We start from the raw sequence: 22,087 nt of genomic DNA on the forward strand, positions 1-22,087 counted from the left end.
AGTGCAGAGCTGCCGGAACCCAAGAAACCTCTATTTCTCCGCCAAGACGCTGTCAGGTACGTGAGCATGCCGTCTTGGTGTAGCCTCGATACTTGCTAGACTGTGCGACGAAACTTGAATGTGTGGCACAGAGAAGCGCAAGAGGCAGCGCTGATAGTCGGAGCGCTCATTCGGATTGCTTCCTTGATGTCGTCGACTTTATTTTTTTTTTCCCCTCTCTTGATGGGTAACGGATTGGCGAAAGTCGTCCCGAGAACGACCTCGCGACACATCTCATCGAGGCATGTTTCTTTACTCTGGCATATTCATTAGTAGGAAAGGATTGAGAAATCTGCGTGTGCCACGGACGGTGGGTTGGGCGAACAAGGACCACAGAGTAGTCCGACGCGTGACAGAACAGCCTGGCTGGCTGGCTTGGGCGTCTGGGGGCGGACGTGGGTGAGCGGGAACGCTTGGTATTGGGACAAACCTACTCCGTACTCCGTACGCCTTCGCCCTTTGACGAAGCTGGTGTTCAAGTAGCATCATGCTCTGCGCCAGCCTACCAGCACGAACTTGGCCTGCAGCGGCTGGAATCAACGGTAGAGGGTGGTTCGAGTAGATTGCTTGCCCGCACAGATGGAGAGCCAGACGGCCCCTGGGAAGACGACGAGCTGACAAAACACTGGCGGCGGCACGTAACACAAAACAAGTGATTGTCCAGGCACGTGGCGTTCTCGACCCTTGGCCGGCTGAGGAGGAGATGGAGTGGGAGCCAGGTTCTGACGTCCTAAAGGCGTCGATTCGGCTGGAACCTGCAAGGCTCGTTTCCAAGTAGAATATGTTGTATTTCTCATCTTGCGTCATTCAGATTTGCCGAGTATTGCACGTTATGTATACATAACCGATAACGTCAAAGCCATTGCGGTATGACAAGCTGCCGGGCGGTGCCGACATTTTGGTCTCGTCAACCGGGCATTTCCGGTATTGTCTGGTCTGCCTCAGCTATACAATCGTATACTCCGTCCACAGAAAAGATTGCCTAAACAAATGTTGTCCCGGATTTAACGAGGCGACGACGTAGATGCTGGGATGCTTGGTGCGAGGCTGGAGGGAGAGCTTCAGAAGTCGATGTGCAATGCGCACCGTGCAGCGACTCAGCGAGACGCCGGGGCTTGCTTGTTCCATGCGTCAGTGCATTCGGTAGGCAATCGACATGTGGAGGTTGGTCGCGGAGAAAAGCCGGCGGGATGTGAAGAAGTGGTGAGCACAAGTTCAGCCAACCCATCACGATGATGGCTTGGGCCTCGTGGGCGGCTCTCCCGCGTTTAGTGGTACGTACTCGATTGGGCAGTGGGCCCGCTTGGCAACCACCAGACTCAGACTGATGGATCCGACGGCCCGCCGCCCTGCGAGCTTTGGGCCGCGGACACTGGACACTGCGTCGCGGCCCGTGGTTCGTGGTCGAGGTACGGAGCAATACGCCAAGCTCGACCACGATGAACGACCAGCCTACGGACTCCGGAGTACGTGATTACAACAACCTCAAGGTCCAATAAGTCTCGGCGCATCAAGCACCTCCCTTCGGTACTCAAGCAGGTCTTAGTATCTGGGAAGTGCCCAGCCCGGTGTGTCGCCTGCCGTTGTTGGTGGTCCAATTGGAATCCTGGCTGACAGCATTCAATCCAATGTTCAGCACATCGCACCTGCCTCGACGCGCAACGGTGGCTGCAGGGCGACCACCGGCCAGCCGACCAGTCAAACCTACCGTCATTGATCATTGAGGAGTAGTCGATATTTTCCCTTGGTGCCGGCAGCTCAATCCATTCGACCACCGCTCGGCACGCTGGCGCTCCGATTCGCTTGCCAACAAACAGCCTTGTCAACCCATGCCCAGCCCCCGATGTTCCGCAGATGGCTTGTCATTGTGTAATTCCGCCCCACGCTTGTGCTTGTGTGGATCCTGCACCCTCCGACATGCGGGGAGCAGGGAGTTTGAGTGGTCCCCTAAAAGCACTCCGTACTAATAATAGTTGGCAGACAACTGCGGAGTACCAAGTACGTACTCCGTACGTATATTGCCCATGTACGGAGCAGGCACGGAGCAGTTGACAGGTACTCCGTATGACATTGTGCGTCCGCCGCCATGTATCGACGTTTTCGCGTGCTACGCTCGATTTCCTACTGTGATTGTTGCCCGCTCCGGTCTTACCAACCCAACGACTGTCCTCGCTCCAACAATGCGGGATTACAACAGGGGGGGGGGATTTTAAAAAAGAAGGAAGGGAAGGAAGGTGGGGTTCAACGGCATGGTTCAACGGCTCCCAGACCCAGACACCTGTCGTCAGACTCATTTTCATCCACCATGCCTGGGATTTCCACACATGCCCTCTCTCTCTCTGTGTGCTAGTTTCATGCCTCGGGACTCGGGACTCGGGACTGGGACGGTCCGCGCTTCCGTGGCCATGCGCTCAAGTCTGGAGCCTCCATACTCGGTACCCTGGCTTCTCATCAGAAAAAGAATCCGTTGAGCGTCACCCGTTCCGCGCCGCGCACCGCTTGTTGCTCTTTGCGCTTATTCCTTGCCCGCCGTCCCATCATCCACGGTCGCTCGTGACTCGGTCATGACCTATTTTATTCTCCGCGGCGACGCCCGAGCTTGGATCGTCCATGTCGTCTGCTGCGCAGGGTTGCAGCATACTACTTTAGCACCCGAGCCGTCGTAGGCATGGCCGCCGCCTCCTCTTCCTCCGGATCCTCCTTCACCTCGTCGTCTCTCGGCCGTCCTCCTACCTATGGCCCTTCTTATGCCAGCCCACTAGATTCGACTTGGACCCCAACTTCGGGAGTGTCGACGCTGTCGGCGCCGTCTGCCGGGGACTCAGTCGCACCCCAGACCTCCCTGCGTCCGCTGGAACTGGGGCCGCCCGGATATCAAGCAACAATGTGAGAACCCCCAGACCAAGCCTTGCACAGCGGTAGCGCAAGCGCAAGCGCAAGCGCAAGCACAGTACTACTCCGTAGCGCAGATTGCACACGTAACTACGTCTTGACTACTAAATAGCCCTCCAGAACCCTGTTTCAAGACACCCCGGACGAGCGCACTGTCTACCTTGGCCCGTGGGAAGTGGTTGGCTCCGAACATAGACGAGTCTTGTGGCAATGCAGCTACCAAAACGAGCTGCTTGAACATTACTGTACGTCGGCGGCAGCAGTCAGCGAATTGGCCTTGCGCCTGTGCCGTGTATACGTCCCAAGCCCTCGGCGCCGCTAACGTGTGTAAACAGTACCATCTGATGTCCCGTCGGAAATTCATCCACATACACTTCATTCTCGGCATCGACAGTACCATGATGCTGCGGACATGGAACGATACTTGACGTTCCCTGAACCCCATCGGATCCGGTACACCTCCGACCAAGGTGTCTGTATTCATGACCAGTACATTCAAGTCAGATACGAATTTACAACTGTCGATGGATCCAGCCGATTCCAAGGCGACTTGCGACGAAAGGACTTGATTGACTTTTACGACGTAGATGTAGTCTGGACTAATGTGCACGGCCGAACAGATAGTTTTGGCAAGGTCAAGGGAATCGGGGCGATTCAGCGTCTCAAGATGTGGCGCGATCGATGTACCACGTTCCATTCCATAAGCGTTCTTGCAAACAAGACGGACGGTCAGTATCGTGAGTATGAGGTGCACGTTTTTGACGGAGTGGTGCGAAATCGTGACGACGGAGCGAAACAATTGAAGCTTGGCGTTCGGAGCAGGCGAGGAAGCGCGCCTGATGAGCCGCCTCGGCGACGATTCTCGTTTGCTCGAGGGGTACGACCGAGAGTACGGTCATCGGCGGGTAGTAGTAGCCAGAGCAGCTCAGAATCGAGCAGGTCGTTCCAGCCGCCTGTCGACATTCGCTATCTGTCCATTCAGTTTAGCAGCCGGCAAGGTAAGTTTTGGCCTGCCGCACGTCTGTAGGCTGAGGGTCATGAGGCGTCGAGATCTAAAATGCAACGGCAGATTACCGGCGATTCCTCGAAATGTGGCTGTATGCTCACAGGGCTGATGGGGACTTCCAAGGGGTTTCCTTGCCTCCAAACCGGTTCGAGCTACCCTCACCACAGATGCTGCCGGGCCAACCAGCTGCGCTCGAGTCTCCTGACCGGACCCGTACACTGGAGTCTGTTGCCGAGCCACGGGATTCAGACGATAGAGGATAAAAGAGATGCGTAGAAGCGCGCACGATTTTACGACGGTTGTATGCCAAGGCCAGCATGGCGAAAAGGCTACGCCAAAACTGCGACGATACAAGGCAGGACAAAGCACATCCAAAACACGGCGTGTTGACGAGCATTCCAACGCAGCTGCCCTGTGGTTCGCCTTGGAACTGACAACAGCTGGAGCGCGTGGTGAAGCCCATGGATGGATCGGGGAGTGGACCGTGAATTTTGTATGCCCGTGGCTCACTTGAACGGTGGGAACGTCAGCCGTCCGGGACCCCCACCATGGCATGGCACAGCGCATGCTCATGCTGGTCTGGTCGACTTTAGTTAGACTATGCGTCATGGCGCACCACGCCGGCGGCACCACCTCGTCACCCCATGACGGCGTCATGTCTTTGTTTCGACCACCCATCACCACGCGAGCTGGAGGCATCCGAATCTCTTTCAGCTCTGGCGCACTCGTAGCCACATCTCAAGCCTGCGCTACACGCGTCATGTAGCTCATTTGCCATGAAGAAAATTATTCTTTCAATCAACGCCGGCTCCAGCTCGGTCAAGATATCCGCCTACTTGGGTGAGAGAAATGGGAATCTGCGTCGGATCGCCGAGGCTCAAGTCAGTGGCCTGACAGCACCTCCGGCAAAACTCAAATACTCGCGATATGGCAAGACAGTCGCCAACAATCAACCGGCCGGCCAGCAGATCGAAGGACAAGACGGCGCCTTCTCCGTACTCCTGGACACACTCATCAACGACAGCGACCTGGAAGAAATCACGTCCAAGGACGACTTGGCCATTGCATGCCACCGAATTGTTCATGGCGGCGACTACACCGAGTCTCGGACTATTACCCAAGACACATATCACCAGCTAGAAAAGCTGAGCGACCTTGCGCCGCTACACAATGGAGCGGCTCTCGGTATTGTAGCGTCGTGCATCAAGCAGCTCCCGGAAACCACCAATGTCGCCTGCTTCGACTCTCAGTTTCACGCCAGTATTCCACCACACATCTACACATATCCCATCAACCCGGATGTGGCGGAGAAGAACAGACTGCGCAAGTATGGGTTTCATGGCCTCAGCTACGCATTCATCACCCGGTCAGTCGCCGAGTTTCTAGGAAAGGACACGAGTGAAGTCAACATAATTGCGCTTCATCTGGGCAGCGGTGCCAGCGCCTGCGCAATTCAAGCCGGCAAGAGCCGGGACACAAGCATGGGACTGACACCTTTGGCCGGTCTTCCAGGTGCAACTCGAAGTGGCAGCGTGGATCCCAGGTATGTTGGAACATGAAGCTCGAGCCAACTCGTCACGGCCGTACCAGACCATGACGATGCTGACAAGCGATGTGGCGCGCACAGTCTCGTCTTCCACTACGCCAGCGATGTCGGCAGACTCTCGCCGGCTTCCACCAAACACCTCCACATTTCCAGGGCAGAAGAGATTCTCAACAAACAAAGCGGGTGGAAGTCCCTGACGGGCACAACGGATTTCAGTGTCATTGCCGGCTCCGACGAGCCCAAGCACAAGCTGGCTTTTGACATATTCGTCCATCGCGTCTGCGGCTTCATTGGCAGCTACTACGTCCTGCTCGAGGGTCAGGTTGACGCACTGGTATTTGCAGGCGGGATTGGTGAAAAGAGCGCCCGTCTGCGAGACGAGGTGGTGCGCCGCACGACCTGTCTCGGCTTCTCCATTGACCAGGCCCGCAACTCGAGCAATCTCGCAGAGGTGGTGGAGGACGTGAGCCTGGTCCAGGCGCGGCACCGGGTGTTGGTCTGCCAGACAGACGAGCAGTTGGAAATGGCCAGAGATGCCACAGGCAAGGACGAATTGTGGAGATGAGCTGGCTGAGTTTGTGCGTTGACGCGGTTTTCATGGAAGCTGTATGTATGTGTATGAGAAACCACGACCATGCGGCCTGGGGGAAGCAGTGCGAATAAAGAACAGCACGAGCTATCGGGACGACAGAATACCTCACGTATTACCGAAAATCAATGACCACAATTCTTGCAGACAATTGATGCGACTAGGGCACCTGCCCGATCGGATATCAGATGCCGGATACCGTGAGGCAATGCCTCAGCTGAAGGGATCACGACCCAGTCTGATCCGCGAGCCACGTCATGCTTGCTGATGCTTGGGGCTGACCACGAACAGGGCCACGCGGCCTGCTTGGCAGAGGTTTTTTATTTTTCATTTCTGTTTATTTATTTATTTATTTCTCCCGTCGACGACCGCTCGATGCCCGGCGCAAACAAAAAGTAAATCGCTCACGCTCATGACACCTGCCCGCCGTCTGCCATCTGGTGTCATCCAGTGCCGCATGCCGCACAAGCTCAGCCCAGTGAGCAAAATGAAACAGAGCAGGGTAGCACAGGGAGGCGCAGTATCGCGATTGTCCCGGCAGTGGCGCCGAACGCACGAATCAGATGAGTGCCAAATGTCGCCCGGATTGTGGCGGAGTTGCGAGACAGTGCTGGCAAGCTTCGGGTGGCGTTGCAAACATCAATTGCTGCGGAGTGGACGCCTTGTTGAAGCGGTGGCCCGTCGCCCGTTGGCCGTTGGCCGTTGGCCGAAGGGATTCTGGGATTCTGGGATTCTGGGATTCTGGGATTCGGATTCTGCAGGCCACCACCAACCACATCACATCACCCTGTCAGCCATTCATTGGATGCGAGGGCAGATTCCGGGTCCGACGCCGCCCCCTGCCTACCTACGTACATATAGCGAGCGAGCTGGCTTTGCTTCTTCGACCCTCCCTCGCGAACTCGTTCTCTTGCCAAGACAAACAACAGGGCCCGACGACGACGACGACGACGACGACGACGACGACGACGACAACAACGGCGACCGACAAGCCCCAGCCATGCGCACCCTCGCTCGTGTCACGGTGCTCGCGGCGGCTGCGGCCTCAGCCGTGGCCAAGGAGTACCGCGCCCTGGTGTATCGCGGCCCAGCGGTATGCCAGAGCTGCCCCGGGGCGCTGGCGCAACTCCTCGAGTCGTCGCCGCACAAGCTGGCCGTGACGTACGCCGGCCCCGACGAGGACGTCAAGGTGACGCCCGACAGCCTGCGCGACGTGGACGTGTTTGCGTACGGCGGCGGGCCAGGTACGTTTGTCCGCCCCCTCCTCGTCTGGCGAGCGAGCGACCGACTGACGCGCGCGGCGTCCCTCGACGCCCGAGAGCAGATCTGGGCCGCGCCTGGGCGGAGATCCGAGACTCGGCCCCCGCCATCCGCGACTTCGTCTCCCGAGGCGGCCGCTACATGGGCATCTGCCTCGGCGCCTTCCTCGCCGGCTACACGCCGGGGCTGGGCCTGCTCCCGGCCGGCGTCGACGTCGACAGCGAAATCAGCCAGCGCGGCTCGCAGGTCAGGAACGACTCCGACACCCTCATCCAGGTGGACTGGACCTTCCAGTCCGACTCGGCCGGCCACGCCAAGGGCCAGACCATCCGCGACCGCTGGGCCTACTTCCAGGACGGCGTCGTCATCAAGGGCGTGTCCGCGTCCGGGTCCGCGTCCGGGCCAGCCGCCGCCAGCGACACCGCCGTCCTGGCACGGTACTCGCGGTCCGGCAACGTCGCTGCTTCGCGGACGCCCCACGGCAACGGATGGGTTGTCCTCATCGGCATCCATCCCGAAGCGACCTCCCAATGGTGTAAGTTTGCGTCAACACACCCCCCCCCCCCGCTCCGCGGCAAACAGAGGCACGCACGCACGCACGCGCGGGAGGGAGGGACCGGAGCTGACGCGCCCTTTTCGCAGACAACCGGTACAACTTGGCCAACCCCGATGGCATCCAGTTCGACATCGGATACGACTTTGTCGGTGCCGCCCTGGGGCCCGCCGACGGGAGCCCCGGGAACCGGAGCCAGAGCCAGGAGAGCGGAGCCTGCAGGGGCGGGCGCGGCGCGGCCCACAACCCCCTGGCCGGGCCGGTTCGCACGGTGAGCAAGGCCGGGCAGTTCTTTTTGACATCAGTGCGCGCCGCGGCCTCGCTCGTCCGTGGACAGTGGCCGACTTCTCTCGTGCGCTGATCCATGTCCTGCCGGGTTCGGGTCGGGGGGGGCAAGGGGAGATGGTGTCGCCGCATCGCCAGAGCTGGAGGCGTGACAAACAAAAAAAAACATAGATACCCCGTGCATTTATTTCTCTGCTTGGTCAAATTTGTTTCACGGCACCTGAGCCAAGACAGCCCTGTGCAAAAAAAGTCCATGAGCAAACAAACAGGCATGACCCAGGGTGGGAATCATCGTTACCAGGCCGTGGATTCCTGACAGCCATAGACAGCATCACGCAAGGCGACTAGAATTCTTGGCAATTGGTATCAATTCCTGTACCCAGAAAATTCCATTCAACACAACCGCAGAGAGCAGGTCGGTCAGATACACCAGTGCCTAAAAGCTATATACGTCCCTGGAAAGCCGCCCATTGTACCAAACCCTTTTCGTGTGGTACTTCCAATCAACAAAGACGGTTGATCGGAACGTTTGTGAGTGTGTATGCGTATGCGTATGCGTGTGTGTGTGTGTGTGTCTCGTGTCTGGGATTGCATGGCCTGACATCCCTTAATAGAACAGTTCGTTAAAACAGAAATTTTCTTCCCCCCGACCACGAGACGCCAGAATGTGAACCAGTCCCACGCTGCTCTAGACAGCCAAGATTATGCATGACATGACACGCGTCTCGGGAGCTTTTCAGGACAGGAGAGAAGTGGTTCAGACGGGACAGGCTGAGGATCGACTCGGTCTGCTCTCAAATGGGTGGGAACACAAAAGACAAAATAAGGAAAGCTCATGAGGTGCTTAAAAACGTGTACAAGCCGCCTGTATACTGTAATCCCAAAGCTCCAGTGTGATCGCCGTGGTGCTGAGTCAACACAGATAGCGCCGATTTATATATAAAAAAAAAGCAAAATCGTAAGCCGCACCGCAAAACTGGATATCAATCAACAACGCCGGATCAAATGACGGCACAAACGAGGCGCCTCGTACCAAAATGTACAAAACATGACTCCATCGCCTTGCTAGCTGGGGAACGGAGGTGGACGCTGCTTATGAGCATCGTACCCTCCAGTGAGAAGAGGAAACAGAAAGATACCATTCGTCATCCGAGTTTTATTGCCCAACGAGTGTGCGCGCAAGGCCTACCGCGAAGACTCATGTCGGGTGCGGAATTAAGCATTACCAGAAATTTTGAGTGCCCGTCGGGAGGGAATATCGCGGACGAAGTATTCTCTCAAGTGAAAGCTCGATGCTTTCACTTCTGCAAGGATACCAATGTTATTTATTGTCTTCTGCTGCCCTCCTGGCAGGCTACTGCCATGGCCAAGGCGTCCAGGCCGCTACTCGGTGACCGGGCGACTGCAGGACGGTTCAGCAGGGGAAGATTGTGGGTGCGTAGTTCCCATGAGCTGGCGCTCGGTGAGGCAAGAGGCTGCGTAGAGGCGACGTAAGCGTCCGACTCCCACTGCATAGCCTCATGGCTCGTCGTGGTCGTTGAGGCGGACGAGCGGCTGCGACTGGTGGACGAGTTGCGGCGCGCTTCCGCAAGAACAGCCTTTTGCGCACGCTGACTGGCTGAGGATCGGCTCTTGTCCTTGTAGTGGGTTTCCAAGTGCTGTTTCATGTTGTCGGCGCGGGTAAACTTCTTTTGGCAGCCTGGGTATGTACACTGAACGGCCTTCTCGGCGGTGTGTATCTTTGAATGCCGTGAAGCGTGACCAGAGGTGGTGAATGTCTTCTCGCAGCCATGAGAGTCTCTATATCGGCAAGGATATCGCTTCCCAGGGCGGTCTGCGGGCAACTGTGCAGAAGGAGCGGGGGCGTCATCTTCATACGAGGTTGACCGACTGCTGTCGACATAGGCGGGCCGCTTGGTAGGGAGGTCGGAGGCGTATAGAGATCTTCTTGGATGGGCGTAGTCGGCTGAAGGGGTCAAAGGTGAAATGGGATCATTGCTCATCTGAGAGTCGTAGGAGTCCGAACGCAGAAGCTCTGGGGTATTGGGTGACGAGGAGCTGCTGCGTGGGCTGGGATACGGACGACTAAGTGCGTGGCCAGCGGATGGTGGGAGGGCAATATGATGTTTGTGGTGGTGAAGCTGGACCTTTTCGTAGCTGGTGCTCTCGTCGTTGAGCAGTGACACGCGGCGACCCGCGGCGTTTCTAGCTTCCATTTTGAGCAGCCAGGGAAGATGAGAAAATGGCGGTGCGGCCAGCTTGATGGTGTAGCAGCCGGCGCGACTCGAGCAATGAGTTGTCTGCCCTGGTCGGATGGCGCAAGATGAGCGAATTGAAGCGAATGGATGTCCAAAATTGGTTGGATTGCGAGGAGCTGGCACTGCCGGTAAGCACCTGCATGTATGTCGAATATGTTCGGTCGTTGGCTTTGGAACGTTGTGCAACGTGACCGTCAAGACTGGATATTTCCGGTTTCAGTGCTAAGGGAAGAGGAGAGGTGATGAAGCTCCCAGAATTGAAGTCTTGATAAACTGCCAAACACAAATGCGACGGCTTAGAAGGCAGAGAAGTCAAAAAGAGGAAAGTTTGTTGGATCCCTCTAGAGTGTTGGTGTTAGATAAGAGCTCAGAACAGCCAGCCGTTGCAGAGACTAGTATAGTAGGCTTGGTGGGCTTGGCTTGGCGGGCTTAGCTTGGCTTGGCTGGGCTGGGCTGGGCTGGGCTGGGCTGGGCTGAGGTTTGAGGGGAGAGGCGAGAGGCGAGAGGCGAGAGGCGAGGAGTAAAGGTTAAAGAGAGACGAGGCGTGCTCCGAGGGCGACGAGGGTGCCGCGCCGCGACGGGTACTAATAGAGCTAACGGAGACGGGAGCTGCAGGTGCCAGAGAGCAGAGTCAGAGGCGACCGAGGGGAGGGCAGTGACGTTTTCGTGACGACAAGGTCCTGGCGCAGAGAGGCGTGGGCAGGCGAAGCAGGTGTAGACAGGTGAGGGCAGGGCGGGAACCATCAATGGCTTTGTATCAGACCGTGTGGACGATGTTGGCCGCCTTGGAAGGCAAACGACGGGGGGGTAGAGCGTGTGCAATGTGTCGATGCTTGACTTCTGCTGCATGTGGTGGCCAAGCAGGAACTGTATAGCGTTAGCAGGCAAAAAGGGCCGGGTCTGACGGCGACGGAGAGGGGGAGACAAGTTACAATGGTCGAAGGAGGAGCAGCTCCGGAAGAGAAGGAAGAGACGGAGGGTGAGGGAGGGACAGGGAGAGTAAGAGTGAGAAAGTGTGTGTGAGAGTGTGAGGGTGAAGGAAAGAGAGAGACGGAGGAGCCTGGTTGACTTGATTGTCGACTGACTACTCGGTGCGGCGTACGGAGTAGAGAGCGCGAGAACACAACAGCATCAGGGATTCAGGGCAAAGCAGAGCCAATTGAGGCAGCTGGCAGGACGAGCGGGAGGGAGGGATCGAGTTTTCAGCAATCCGGGCGTGTTTCGCATGAAACCCCATCCTCGCCCAGCACTGGGTGGGATCGAAGAAGCACTCCCGAATGACGGCGAAGAAAGATTAGCACCTTCATCATGTTGTGTCTCAATCAGTGCCTGCCCGGAGCCAGAAAGCACGTTGATTGGAGCTGCGCCCGTGGCCAGCCTGGAGCACAACTGCCTAGCACAACCGCACAGGCTACAGCTGCATGCGAAGAACCCTGCCTGCCTGGGGCCTGGCTTAGCGTCCAAGAGGGCAGGGAGCAGGGAAGAAACGGGGGCTTGGGGCTTGGGGCTTGGGGCTTGGGGCCTGTGGCTTGTGTACTACGTACAGAGTAGGGCACATCGCGGGGCCCTGTGCTCCGTACATGGCAGCAGAGCAGAGCAGAGCAGAGCAGAGCAGAGCAGAGCAGAGCAAACATTTGAAGCAGAGCAAAGCACAAGCGGCATTGGATTGGTATCCCAGACATGGCCAAGACAAACCCGGGCCTTGCCCTGTCTTGCCTCGCCTCGCCTCGCCTCGCCTCGCCTTGCCTCACACGCCACGCTACGCCACAGCCACGCCCCCTCCGCCGCCGGCCCCTCACCCCTCCAACGGCCTGCCAAAAGCCAGGCAGAGGCAGGCCCACGAAACCAAACCTTGAAAATCAACACCCCTTCCAAGTCCTACCCATCTCCTCCTCGTTGCAGCCACGACACCGCTGTACGTTCATACATGGTGGACTTCTGGGTCGATTAGACCAATTTGGCAATCAGCCCTTTTCCTCCCGTCACCCTCGACATCAGCGCAGCGCAGAGAGCCTTGGAATGACCCTTGAGATCCCGGCCCTGGCTGAGACGCAGCATCAACGTACAACTACCAAGTTGGCCTCGGGCGGCTGTGGCCTCGACATCCCCATTTGACTCTTTCAGTGCCGAGTGGCCAAAAACAGCCCGCCCACCACGAACGCTGTGGTCCAAGAGGCCCTTTGGGCCCAGGACTCTGCCCACGCCCCCTTCCTGATGCTTGGAGCAGGTGGAGACCAGGCACAGCACAACAGGGACCCGTGGGAATGGAAGGAGGAGTGTGACAAGGCCCGGACGACGGAGTAAGGAGTACATGCGCGTCAACGACGAAGTCAGAAGCCACCCGCTTGTACGGAGTACCGGCTGGCTTTGCCTCGCTGACTCGTCTCTAGAGGTCCCTGGCATTGGAGCTGCAGCTGTTGCAGAATTCAAAACGTTATCCTCAATCACGCTAGCCATGGCCATGGCTTCTATTGCAATACCGAGATTTTCTCTCTGGGCCTAGCCCTCTCAAGACATTATTGGGGTTGGAGCCGCTATCGAATGTCATCTACCCGGCGCGTTTTCCAGTCCGCCAGGGCATAAGCCAGGCCAATCAAGTCGACCTTGGAAGACCAGAGCCGTGCGGGTAAGGCGTCATCGTTACTGCCATGATAGGGCGAAAAGGTTCGTGCCAACAAACAATTTAACGTGTCGACGGTCGTGCTTACATGCCCAGTCCCGCTGTAGCCACACAGACATCGATCAGGGCCTCACGGATCTAGGTCAAATTCTTTGCGCGCAGGTCGCTGCGTTGTTTAGTGAATCCTACAAGTCGCCATCAAGGGGGCTTCACTATTAAAAGACTCAGTTCATATATCCTTGCATCCCAGTCGGTAGTGTTATGGGGTTCTTTGTGAGGAGTCAGGACCACTCCCCTCCTCGCTCCCTCCTCCCTCTGCCGGCGCGTTAGGCTCCAGCTACGGAGTAGTACTACTGTTCTTCCCTCAAGTTTCTTCACCGACATACCAAGCCTTTCGGTAGGGGACAAACCTGGACGCTTAGGCTCTTGCAAACAAGGATGTTGCCTGAGATTCGGGGCCGTGCTGGCCGCAAGAGATGGCCGACGGGTCAAGCTGGGGCCAAGTGTTCTCACACTCCCTCCCCTGAGTGCCAAGGTAGTCAGTCACCAAGGAGCAACCCAAAGGTGAGGTTCATTCCGAGCTTAAAAAAGGGGGGGGGCTAGATCTCACCACCAAAATCTCGATCTCAGTTCGTTTTCAGGACTCGCGTGCCCGGGGATCGCACCGACGCTGCCAGTGAAAATGGAACTCCAGTGATCGCTTTTCCCAAACGGATTCTGCAGTCTTGCGAATGGTGACGTCAAAACTTTCAGGCCATTCGCTGGCACCAAGGCGGCCCCGAGAGCCCAACAACGCTCAAGCTACCACTGCAGAAAGTTCATATGGATCTTTCAGATGCGAATTATAGGCATCGCCGTAGCTCCATCTGTTCACGGATTTCGCCATCTTTTGTGGTGGATATTTGTGCAAAGTTGGTCCTGTTGCAGAACAACTTTCTGTCTTTGTTTTTCTCATGTGCAAATTAATCTAGTCGCGCCCGGCTATCACACCCCCTCTACGCATGTTGATTGCAGCATCAGATGTTGCTCATAGGAGAGCGATCTTTGCTTACGAGCTCAATCGTGGGCATTGATTAACATTTATTAGTGGAATACAGAGCCCAGTCGGCCCCGGAAACAGGGAAGCGGCGCTGCAGGGAAGCTCACGAACCTTTGGGTCATGGAAGCTGAGGTCGGAAATCCAGGGTCGCCTCAGGGTCCAGGGTCATGGCCCACAACATCGACCAATGATCGGAGAGATCGATAAAAACGCACCGGGATGAAAGGGATGAGGGCTGGAGTTCAGAGTGTTGTGCGAGCATGGAGTTGGGCCGCTGAAGGTACCGCATACTCGCAGCCTCGCTGGCGTCGGTCACGCCGCGTCCAGTACCGAATACCTTGCAACAACTTTCGCGACCCGAGCATGCAATTTCAAACAAAACCATGTTGTCATGTATGCGTTTTCTTCCCCGCTTTCTGAGGAAATCGAATAGGCATCTGGCGTAGACACACCATTAGCTAGCACCGCCAGTCCGCCGGCGTGCTTGAGCATTGGTGCGGCCATTTCTCTCCGGGAGCCACTTGCGTACTGTTGACGTTTGACGTTTGCCGCAACTGTGACCAAGGTGTCTTCGTTGACCCTTTACGGAGGATGTACGGAGTACTGGGCCTACAGGCTACCTACTACCTAGGTAGGTGTCATTATGCGGATACACTCCGTACCGACTGGGTCGAGAAGAGTGTCAGCGGGGCCCCTGGATACGTTCGGTCGCTCCCAGGCCGCTTCAGTCAGCCAGGGTGCAAGTGGTGATGGAGGCACTCCTTGCCATGGAAGGCCGGCTGGGCAGGGGGTGCGCAACATTCGAGTCGATACAACATGTCGAAAGCCCGCGAACCGCTCCATCTCCCAATGTCCACGGTGACGTCACTACTGGTCTCGGCGTCGCACCACAAATCTAAAGCCCAGCTGCTTGCGGTGATTGAAAGGCTCTGATACGAGGGAGGTATCGTGGGGACCGAGAGGAACGTAGCTGTGTCTTCACATGGACGAGGACTTGGAGATTGTGAGAGCTTCAATTCTGAAGGCTGGAATTCGTGAGCCAAGGCTCGGGAACCAGCAAGACAAGCACTCGCGGAAAAGCAAGCGACAGAGGTCGGGTAACTACGCACTTCCTAAAGCACTGGAAGTCCTAATCCGGCGGCGTCCCAAGAGAGAAGGCATCATCCAGTTGGCATGCAAATGCAAATGCAAAGGATAAGTTGTATCGTGGTCGCAGAGAATGCGAGCAAGGCGCAAGGAGCCGCATCTGTCTCCCAAACCTTTCACGTGCCAACATTCCAGGTAACAGGAGTGAATCCTGGTGGGTGTTCAATGACATCGGAAAGCTACGCAAGATCAAGTATGAAGGAAATGGAGATATTGCTCCGTTAGTTGACAGTTAGTGTTGCAAGAGTGTGCACTTTTGCTGATGACCTCTCCTGAAACCCGCCGGTTGCAATTGGACACTAGGGGTCAAACAAGTCCTTGTTTTTGTCCTGGAATCCTGCCCTGGTGAGGTCAGCGACGATCACGGCGCCAAAGCGGCGTATAATGGCAACCTTCTCCCTGTTTCGGGCCCTACGCCGCATTCGGCCTGCTAGCAAAACTTCGCAAATCGACTCAAGCGGCGTGATCGAGAATCAATAGCTTGCTGATCGGAGCTCTGGCTGTGCGATCGACGATCGACGACCCTGACACCCTGAAAAAAAAAAAGACTGGAAAGGCAAAGCTCGAAGGGTCTGCTTTTCGCGTCTCCACCACAAGTCCGTCCCGCTTGCCATGCCATCCGCGGTGACATCTTTTCGCTTCTAGCTTCTAGCTCACCTGCTACCGGATGGCGAGTGACATTCGCTGCGGTGAAAAAGGTGCAGGATTTTCTTTGGACGAATACCCTCCGAGGCTCCCCATGGCCTGATGAATAAGGTTGGGGACTAGAGCACCACTTGTCGAGTGGCAGAGAAGCAGAAATACTCCGTACGCAGGAAACTTTGAGCCCGCTCTCTTGGGTGCGGCTTTATGATGCACGCACGCCCTCGGGTCAGCCTGTCCACGAATCGGGGGTGGCTGGGTGCCGGTCCGGGACATGGGTCTGAAAATACAAAATACATACACACAAGGCCGTGCCAAGTTGTTTGGTTGTTTGGCAAGCCACAATGTCCCTCCCGAGCCATTTGACGACTCCCAGAGACCTCAAAATTACCTTTCCTATGCCGGTCTGGTGTCGATGGACCGCGTTCGACGCGTTTCTGAATACTCACTGGAGCCATACGCCTTGTGGGCTAGCCATGGACCCTACTCATACATAGGATGGCGGCGAGGTACTGTACGATCAAGGTTTGCATGCGTGTGCTGCTCGAGTGAAGGATTGCGTTGAAAAATGCAAGTGCTGAAACTTGGCATGTGACATCTTTGGTTTGTGGCTCAAAAGACACTAATGGAAGGAATACCCAGGCAAACCCTCTCCATGAAGAGTTGATTGACTGCAGCCGCACTGAGGACTCTGGCTGTGCAGATTTGCTTCCTGATCTACGGCATGCTGGACGGGATTACGGACACTTTGCAAGGCTGCGGTTGAAGCCTGTCCATGGCTGCAACTCTCGAACTCAAAAGTTGACTCAACTCCCCAGGCCAAGGCAATGCGGCGAACGACGTTCTATTTCTGTCCGACAGATTGAGCCTCTTGCATGGCGACTGGCAAAGGGCAAACAAAGCAGCAACACACCAACAGGCACAGGTGAAGCCAAGACGAACGAATCATTTTAAAGCCTTTTTGCAAAGAAATACCGTGCCTGGCTTGAACGACGTCATGACTCTGCCGGATTTTTATTTTTTTGGACTAGGGCAGAGCGAGGACACACGTGACGGTGCTGACGGACCCTGTGGTTTTTGGGCCCCTTAGGTCCCTGCAAGAGCTCCAAGGCTGCTTTGCAGTAGTTAATAGTGGGATTTCCATGACTGACACCTTGATGGCGATGAGGGGGAAGGTCCACGGCAAGGGGTCGTTGAGTGCTGATGCCTGGACACCCCCCGGGCCACAAGCATCGCCGTCGAGTGTTGGATAAAGGAGTCGGCAATCTTTCGCGAGGGGCAGATGCCAATTCTTCGTCGGATCCCGCGCCGTGGAAGAAGTAATCAAGAGGGCTGGTGGGCGGACTAGAGGCAGGCAGGCGAGCAGTTGGCTCAACTTGTAGCTCTCAATCAGTCTGGGATCTCGATGCCGCGAGACGCAATGCTTTCTTGCCCCAGCAGAAATAGTGGAAGTATTGAAGGGACAAAGGGTTCTTTCTCAGGATCTAACCGGTGCCGGGTCTGCGGCGCGTCCAGGGTATTTTCACCTTGTTCATGACATCCCTTTCCCATGATATCGACTCCCCGGGAGCATTGTCCGCTCAACAAGTTCAAGCGCCGGTGACCCAGGCGCGATCAATTTCCCTCTTGGGCCCTGCCGCCTGAGCCCTGCACGCACTTGGCGCCTGCAGGGCCTGGAACATGTCGTGACATGACATGGCGTGGGAGGGTGCATTCTTGGGACATTCTGGGACAGTCAGTCTTGGGACACACGGGACCGGTGCGCGCCCTCTGGCATGGGTTGAGATTTGTTGCCGCTGATCCCCAGCCAAAGGAATGTGGTCATGACGGAGAATCAACCCGGCTCCTTACATGTAAGACTGTAAAACGTGACGGCGTCTCTGGCACCTCGATATCAAACCCTGCGATGCGACTACGACTACGACCACGACCACGACCAGGCCGGGTCTAGTCGACGAGTCGAGGACCACAATGTAAGTCTGTGAGCTGTGAGGGGGCCCATTGCTCCAGTAATCACAGAGTACCGGTATGCCCAACAAACCTTGGGCTGGTCTTGTCCGTGTGGAAGTTAGTCTTGGATTCTTGGATCAGGATAAGGTTATCCCGCTAACCCGATTGCATCCAAATGCCCACGGTGCGATGCGCTTCGTACAGATCCGGCCGTCCCGATCCGAGAGAAAAGCCGCTCTGCTTGGCCGCCACGAGTGGCACTGCCGAGCACAGATGAAGGGACACGGGCCTGCTACCCTGGAGAAAGAAGCGGCTGCACATGGCTTCTTTTGAGGTCCAGCAACGAGGTGACGAGGTGTCGTGACGATGTACAGAGTACTGGAGTGGTGGGTTAAACGCGGCGCCAATTCCACGACGTCGGTTAATAGGGATGGATGCTGGGACAAGAAACAAGAAGGATTGAACCGGAGACGCTGCCGTCCGCCGCGCTGGCGCCAAATTACAACTCTGTAAATGATGCCTACTGCCACCGGTAACCCGTGTAGGTATCACGGCCATCAAGCTCGGCCAGATTTGTGACATTGCAGACTTGGTGTGACGACGACTTTGCCGCTGGACCGCACTACAAGACGGGTTCTCTGAGCAACAGACAGGCGGGACATGTCTTGACTGCACATTTCGGTTGTACAGCCTTCCGGAGGAAGGGTCATGGATGGACGGTCCGGCAGCCAAGCTGTGCGTTTGCGGAGAGAGGGTATGGAAGTTGGCGGCGCGTCGTGAGTGTTGTTGCCCATCCATCCACGCATACACATATACATATATATTGCAGGAGCGTATCATGGACGTGAGAGCCGACGGATGGGTTGACGGTTCACGCCGACATGGGAGGGCACATGGATGGCAAAGTGAGACGCGGTGTTGCTGGGCGAGGGCGCTGCGAACCAGTCGGACGGCCGCAAGGCCTGCATCTCAGGACGCATGACCTCCTCTCGAAGCATCCCTTGTCTTGCCTGTCCTGCACTGCACGTCTTGCACGTCTTGCCCGTCTCGCGGGTCTGGCCGGCGACTCGAGCCTCAAGGCGGCGAAGTTGTTGCGTATGCCCGACTGCCATGCTGACCCCAACCGTGTCTCGGGTGTCCTTCACCCACGTCTCGGACAGCAGCGCCATCCCGACACGCACGAACGCACGCAAGCAAGCGCACACACCGACGACGCAAGCGGTGGACACGAGCCAAGCAACGGGGAAGCCATGCGAAGAGGCGATCTCGGGCGGGCAGGGAGGGGGGGCGGAAGGCAAAGCTTGAATCTGAATAACAAGCACAGCGAAATCAAAAAGGCGGTAAATGGAGGACGCAAAAGAGCAGGGCAGGCAAGCAAGCATCGAACTGTTGACTCTTGCCACGGCGGCCGAGGTGTCGATCCCTTGCTCCCGCAGCGGCTGTGCCAAACCCAGCCAGGTACGCACGTCCATGTCTGTGTGGCCGTGGCATCAGCTTGCAAAGACGATTGACAGGCCTCAATTTCATTCCCTGCTGGGCCTTGCGGCTTCCCAGTCGTCGGCGTTGCGCATTTTCCCAGGCTACCCTTGTGGTGCTAAAGATGGGAAAAGGGGGGGGGAAGAACTCCCTCACTCTGCAAATACGCCCTGGGTTGCAAACGCTCGTTTCTGCACGGGTGGAAAGGCCAAGGCAGAGAGGCACGAATTAGATCCTCTCGCCTCCCTGCTCCCTGCATCGTGGACATACCACGTGCAGTCCAAGTCCGTGGCACAGCACAGCGGCATCCGAGTTATACACGGCGGCTTATGATATGACGCGCAGTGGCCGGGGACCTGGTCTGGTCGATGGCCGTCTGTTTCCCTCGCGTGTGCGTACGTACCTGTATCGCCGAGAAACGGTCGATCCCTTCCTTCTCGCGCAGTCCCAGTCCCCCCCTAGCGATGAATGGCTTTACAAGACGTGCGTAATACAGGTCTGTAATACACTTGTCATCTTGTCATCTTGTCAGGCCAGCGAGCTCTTTTGTGCCTTCCATACATGCGCCCTCGTTACTCCGTATTGGCTATTCTTACAACTTCAGTACAAATGGCCGCCGGGGCGACATCTGGTAAAGAGAGAGACCAAAAAGCACAACGCCATTTCGCCGTCTTGTATGCTGCGTCGGGTATTCGTCCCTATTTCCGCGGCGGAGGAGGTCCCATCTTGGTGGCTCCTGTATCAACCCTCTTGGCAGCCGGCAGATGAGGCACCTTGAAGCCGCCGTTGGTCGACGACGCTGATGCTTCCCCCCCCACCTGTGTGAATGTACCGCCCTTGAACCATCTATCTTCCTCGGCCTTGCGCTTCTTACTGAGCTCCGCTTGAACCTTTGGGTCGACCAGCTCCAAGCCTTGCACTGGCGTGAACGCCAGGGATGAAGCAGTGCCGGTCGCCGACCCGATCGTGCTTCCGACGCCAGAGGCTCGAAGACCCTTTCCGCGCAAGTCCATGCTGCCTGGTGTTTGGCCGAAGCCGCCGATGGACGACGCAGCGCCGCCCATGGTGCTGGCGCCTCCCCATCCCTTGTTCTTGGCACTGAGCTTCGCCCTGGTCCGCTGGTCGATTTGCACATTTCGGATCCTGCCATCGTTCTGTTGTCCAATCATACCCATGCCAACCGTGCCCGAGCCTGTGCCGTAGCCAACTTCCTGTTCTTCCTTGCCAAATGCCATCCTGTTCTGGGCCTTGCGCAGATCCGTCATGGCCACGGCCTCCTTGGCCTTCCTTGCTCGTCGGCCTCCCCGTTTCCTCGACGGTTTGTCGCCGGGAACAGGCAGCGCTCGCTGTCCCTTCTTCGCCGGCGGCTCCGTCAGCTTCTCGAGGCGCTCTAAGCATTGCGACTTCAGCTGGTCCCCGGTCGAGCCATCTGGCGTCGAGTGTATTCTATCGACCCGCGCGGCCAGAACGAGCTTCGCGGCCACTATTCTCATTGCTTGCTTCTTCAGGTCATTGGGGATGCCGCGAATCATTTCCGAATTGTACAGATATCCCTGCTGGCGGACCCCAATGTTGGTGGCCAGGCCTGCCTGACGCTTCTTTGATCCCCACGAAGGGATGTTGCAGGCCGGGGTTTTGGAGAGGCCCGTCAAGCCGCCGGCCGTGTTCAGAAGTTGCGCGGCAGTGAGAGACCCGATGAGGGCTGTCAAATTCGGCGCAAAGATGTTCATCCGAGACTGGACATATTCCGTCAAGGTCTGCTTGGCCCTGTGCAGCGACACCATCATGGCGCACGCCTGGCGCACTCTGTACAGCTCCTCGGGGCTCAGCTCGCGGCCCTTGGACGTCGTGGCTTCCACCGTGACAACCATGAGCGACGGTCCGTCGAGCACGGCCTTGAGCCCCATCTCCATCGGGTTGTCTGTAGAGGTCTGCAGTGCCTTGATGCTCTCCGAGCTCATCGGTCCGTTGCCGATGATCGACACGACCTTGGCGTACTCGAGCGGCGTCGTCACCAGTCGCTCGAGTTCGGGGAACCGCGTCGAATAGTGGTCGCGGATGAACTTGTGCACCAGCACCACCTCGCCGTCAATCATTGTTGACAGGCTATTTGACTGCGTCAGCAGATTATACTCGGGGTGGTCCTCGATGTTGCCGACGCTGGTGGCTGTCTGCGTAGACGTTTGCGATCGGTAATGCCCAATTTTCTGTAGCGTTCGGTCCAGAATGTCAGGGCTGTGTCTCCAGAGGCTGAGGATGTAAAGGAGCCGTCTTTTGATTTCCAAAAAAAAAAAAAAGGAAAAAGGAAAAAGACGAGAAAAACGAATTCGACGTCGACTTGGATGGGGTTCAATACTAACCTCGAGAACTGGCTCCAGCGTGTGCATCAGGCTGGCGACGCTGCGTACATCCTTGACTGCGCCGAGCTGCATCTTTTCGACTTTTGCCTTGGTAGCCTCGGCGTCCCCCATTTCCTGCACATCTTGACCGTCGTCGTCGTCTGATCCATTCCCGTCGTCGTCGACGTCCATGGCCTCGTGGCCGCCATTTTCTCGGTCATCGTCGTCGACGACGAGGCCACCATTGTCATTTTCGTCCGCTTCGTCCCCCGAACTTCCAAAGTCGTTCAGAAGCTCGTCGGCAACGGTAGACATTGCAGCAGCGATTGATCGTGTCGGAAGAGGTGGCGAAGAAAAAGGAGAGCTTTTCTGCGGGGAGGATGTCGAAAACGAAAGCAAACGTCCCGAGTCGCCTTTGTTCGTGGATTATCAGTCGAGCGGATGTCG

The 22,087-nt window shown here is 56.9% G+C and overlaps 7 protein-coding genes across 7 annotated transcripts; 4 read left to right on the plus strand and 3 right to left on the minus strand.

Moving 5' to 3' along the window:
• Positions 1-2,707: 2,707 nt before the first annotated feature.
• MAM_03640 (uncharacterized protein) lies at positions 2,708-4,200 on the plus strand (the record flags this gene model as incomplete). Its single annotated transcript, XM_040822439.1, has 4 exons — positions 2,708-2,925; positions 3,052-3,176; positions 3,267-3,929; positions 4,001-4,200. 4 exons carry the CDS (start codon positions 2,708-2,710, stop codon positions 4,198-4,200), a joined length of 1,206 nt encoding a protein of 401 aa, XP_040679582.1.
• Positions 4,201-4,713: 513 nt separating this feature from the next.
• Positions 4,714-6,048, plus strand: MAM_03641 (acetate kinase; the record flags this gene model as incomplete). Its single annotated transcript, XM_040822440.1, has 2 exons — positions 4,714-5,480; positions 5,565-6,048. 2 exons carry the CDS (start codon positions 4,714-4,716, stop codon positions 6,046-6,048), a joined length of 1,251 nt encoding a protein of 416 aa, XP_040679583.1.
• Positions 6,049-6,646: 598 nt separating this feature from the next.
• Positions 6,647-8,246, plus strand: MAM_03642 (uncharacterized protein; the record flags this gene model as incomplete). The annotated part of the gene is made up of 3 exons (XM_040822441.1): positions 6,647-7,316; positions 7,397-7,867; positions 7,975-8,246. The coding sequence occupies 3 exons, from the start codon at positions 6,647-6,649 to the stop codon at positions 8,244-8,246; spliced, it is 1,413 nt and encodes a 470-aa protein (XP_040679584.1).
• Positions 8,247-9,495: 1,249 nt separating this feature from the next.
• On the minus strand, positions 9,496-10,386 carry MAM_03643 (Zinc finger, C2H2-type/integrase, DNA-binding protein; the record flags this gene model as incomplete). Its single annotated transcript, XM_040822442.1, has 1 exon — positions 9,496-10,386. The coding sequence occupies one exon, from the start codon at positions 10,384-10,386 to the stop codon at positions 9,496-9,498; it is 891 nt and encodes a 296-aa protein (XP_040679585.1).
• Positions 10,387-12,008: 1,622 nt separating this feature from the next.
• Positions 12,009-12,284, plus strand: MAM_03644 (uncharacterized protein; the record flags this gene model as incomplete). The annotated part of the gene is made up of 1 exon (XM_040822443.1): positions 12,009-12,284. One exon carries the CDS (start codon positions 12,009-12,011, stop codon positions 12,282-12,284), a length of 276 nt encoding a protein of 91 aa, XP_040679586.1.
• A 6,377-nt stretch (positions 12,285-18,661) lies between these two features.
• MAM_03645 (uncharacterized protein) lies at positions 18,662-19,297 on the minus strand (the record flags this gene model as incomplete). Its single annotated transcript, XM_040822444.1, has 1 exon — positions 18,662-19,297. One exon carries the CDS (start codon positions 19,295-19,297, stop codon positions 18,662-18,664), a length of 636 nt encoding a protein of 211 aa, XP_040679587.1.
• A 702-nt stretch (positions 19,298-19,999) lies between these two features.
• On the minus strand, positions 20,000-21,955 carry MAM_03646 (pre-mRNA splicing factor; the record flags this gene model as incomplete). Its single annotated transcript, XM_040822445.1, has 2 exons — positions 20,000-21,508; positions 21,662-21,955. The coding sequence occupies 2 exons, from the start codon at positions 21,953-21,955 to the stop codon at positions 20,000-20,002; spliced, it is 1,803 nt and encodes a 600-aa protein (XP_040679588.1).
• Positions 21,956-22,087: the final 132 nt, after the last annotated feature.

Source organism: Metarhizium album, assembly GCF_000804445.1.
Source record: "Metarhizium album ARSEF 1941 chromosome Unknown scaffold_7, whole genome shotgun sequence".
Taxonomy (NCBI): Eukaryota; Fungi; Ascomycota; class Sordariomycetes; order Hypocreales; family Clavicipitaceae; genus Metarhizium; species Metarhizium album.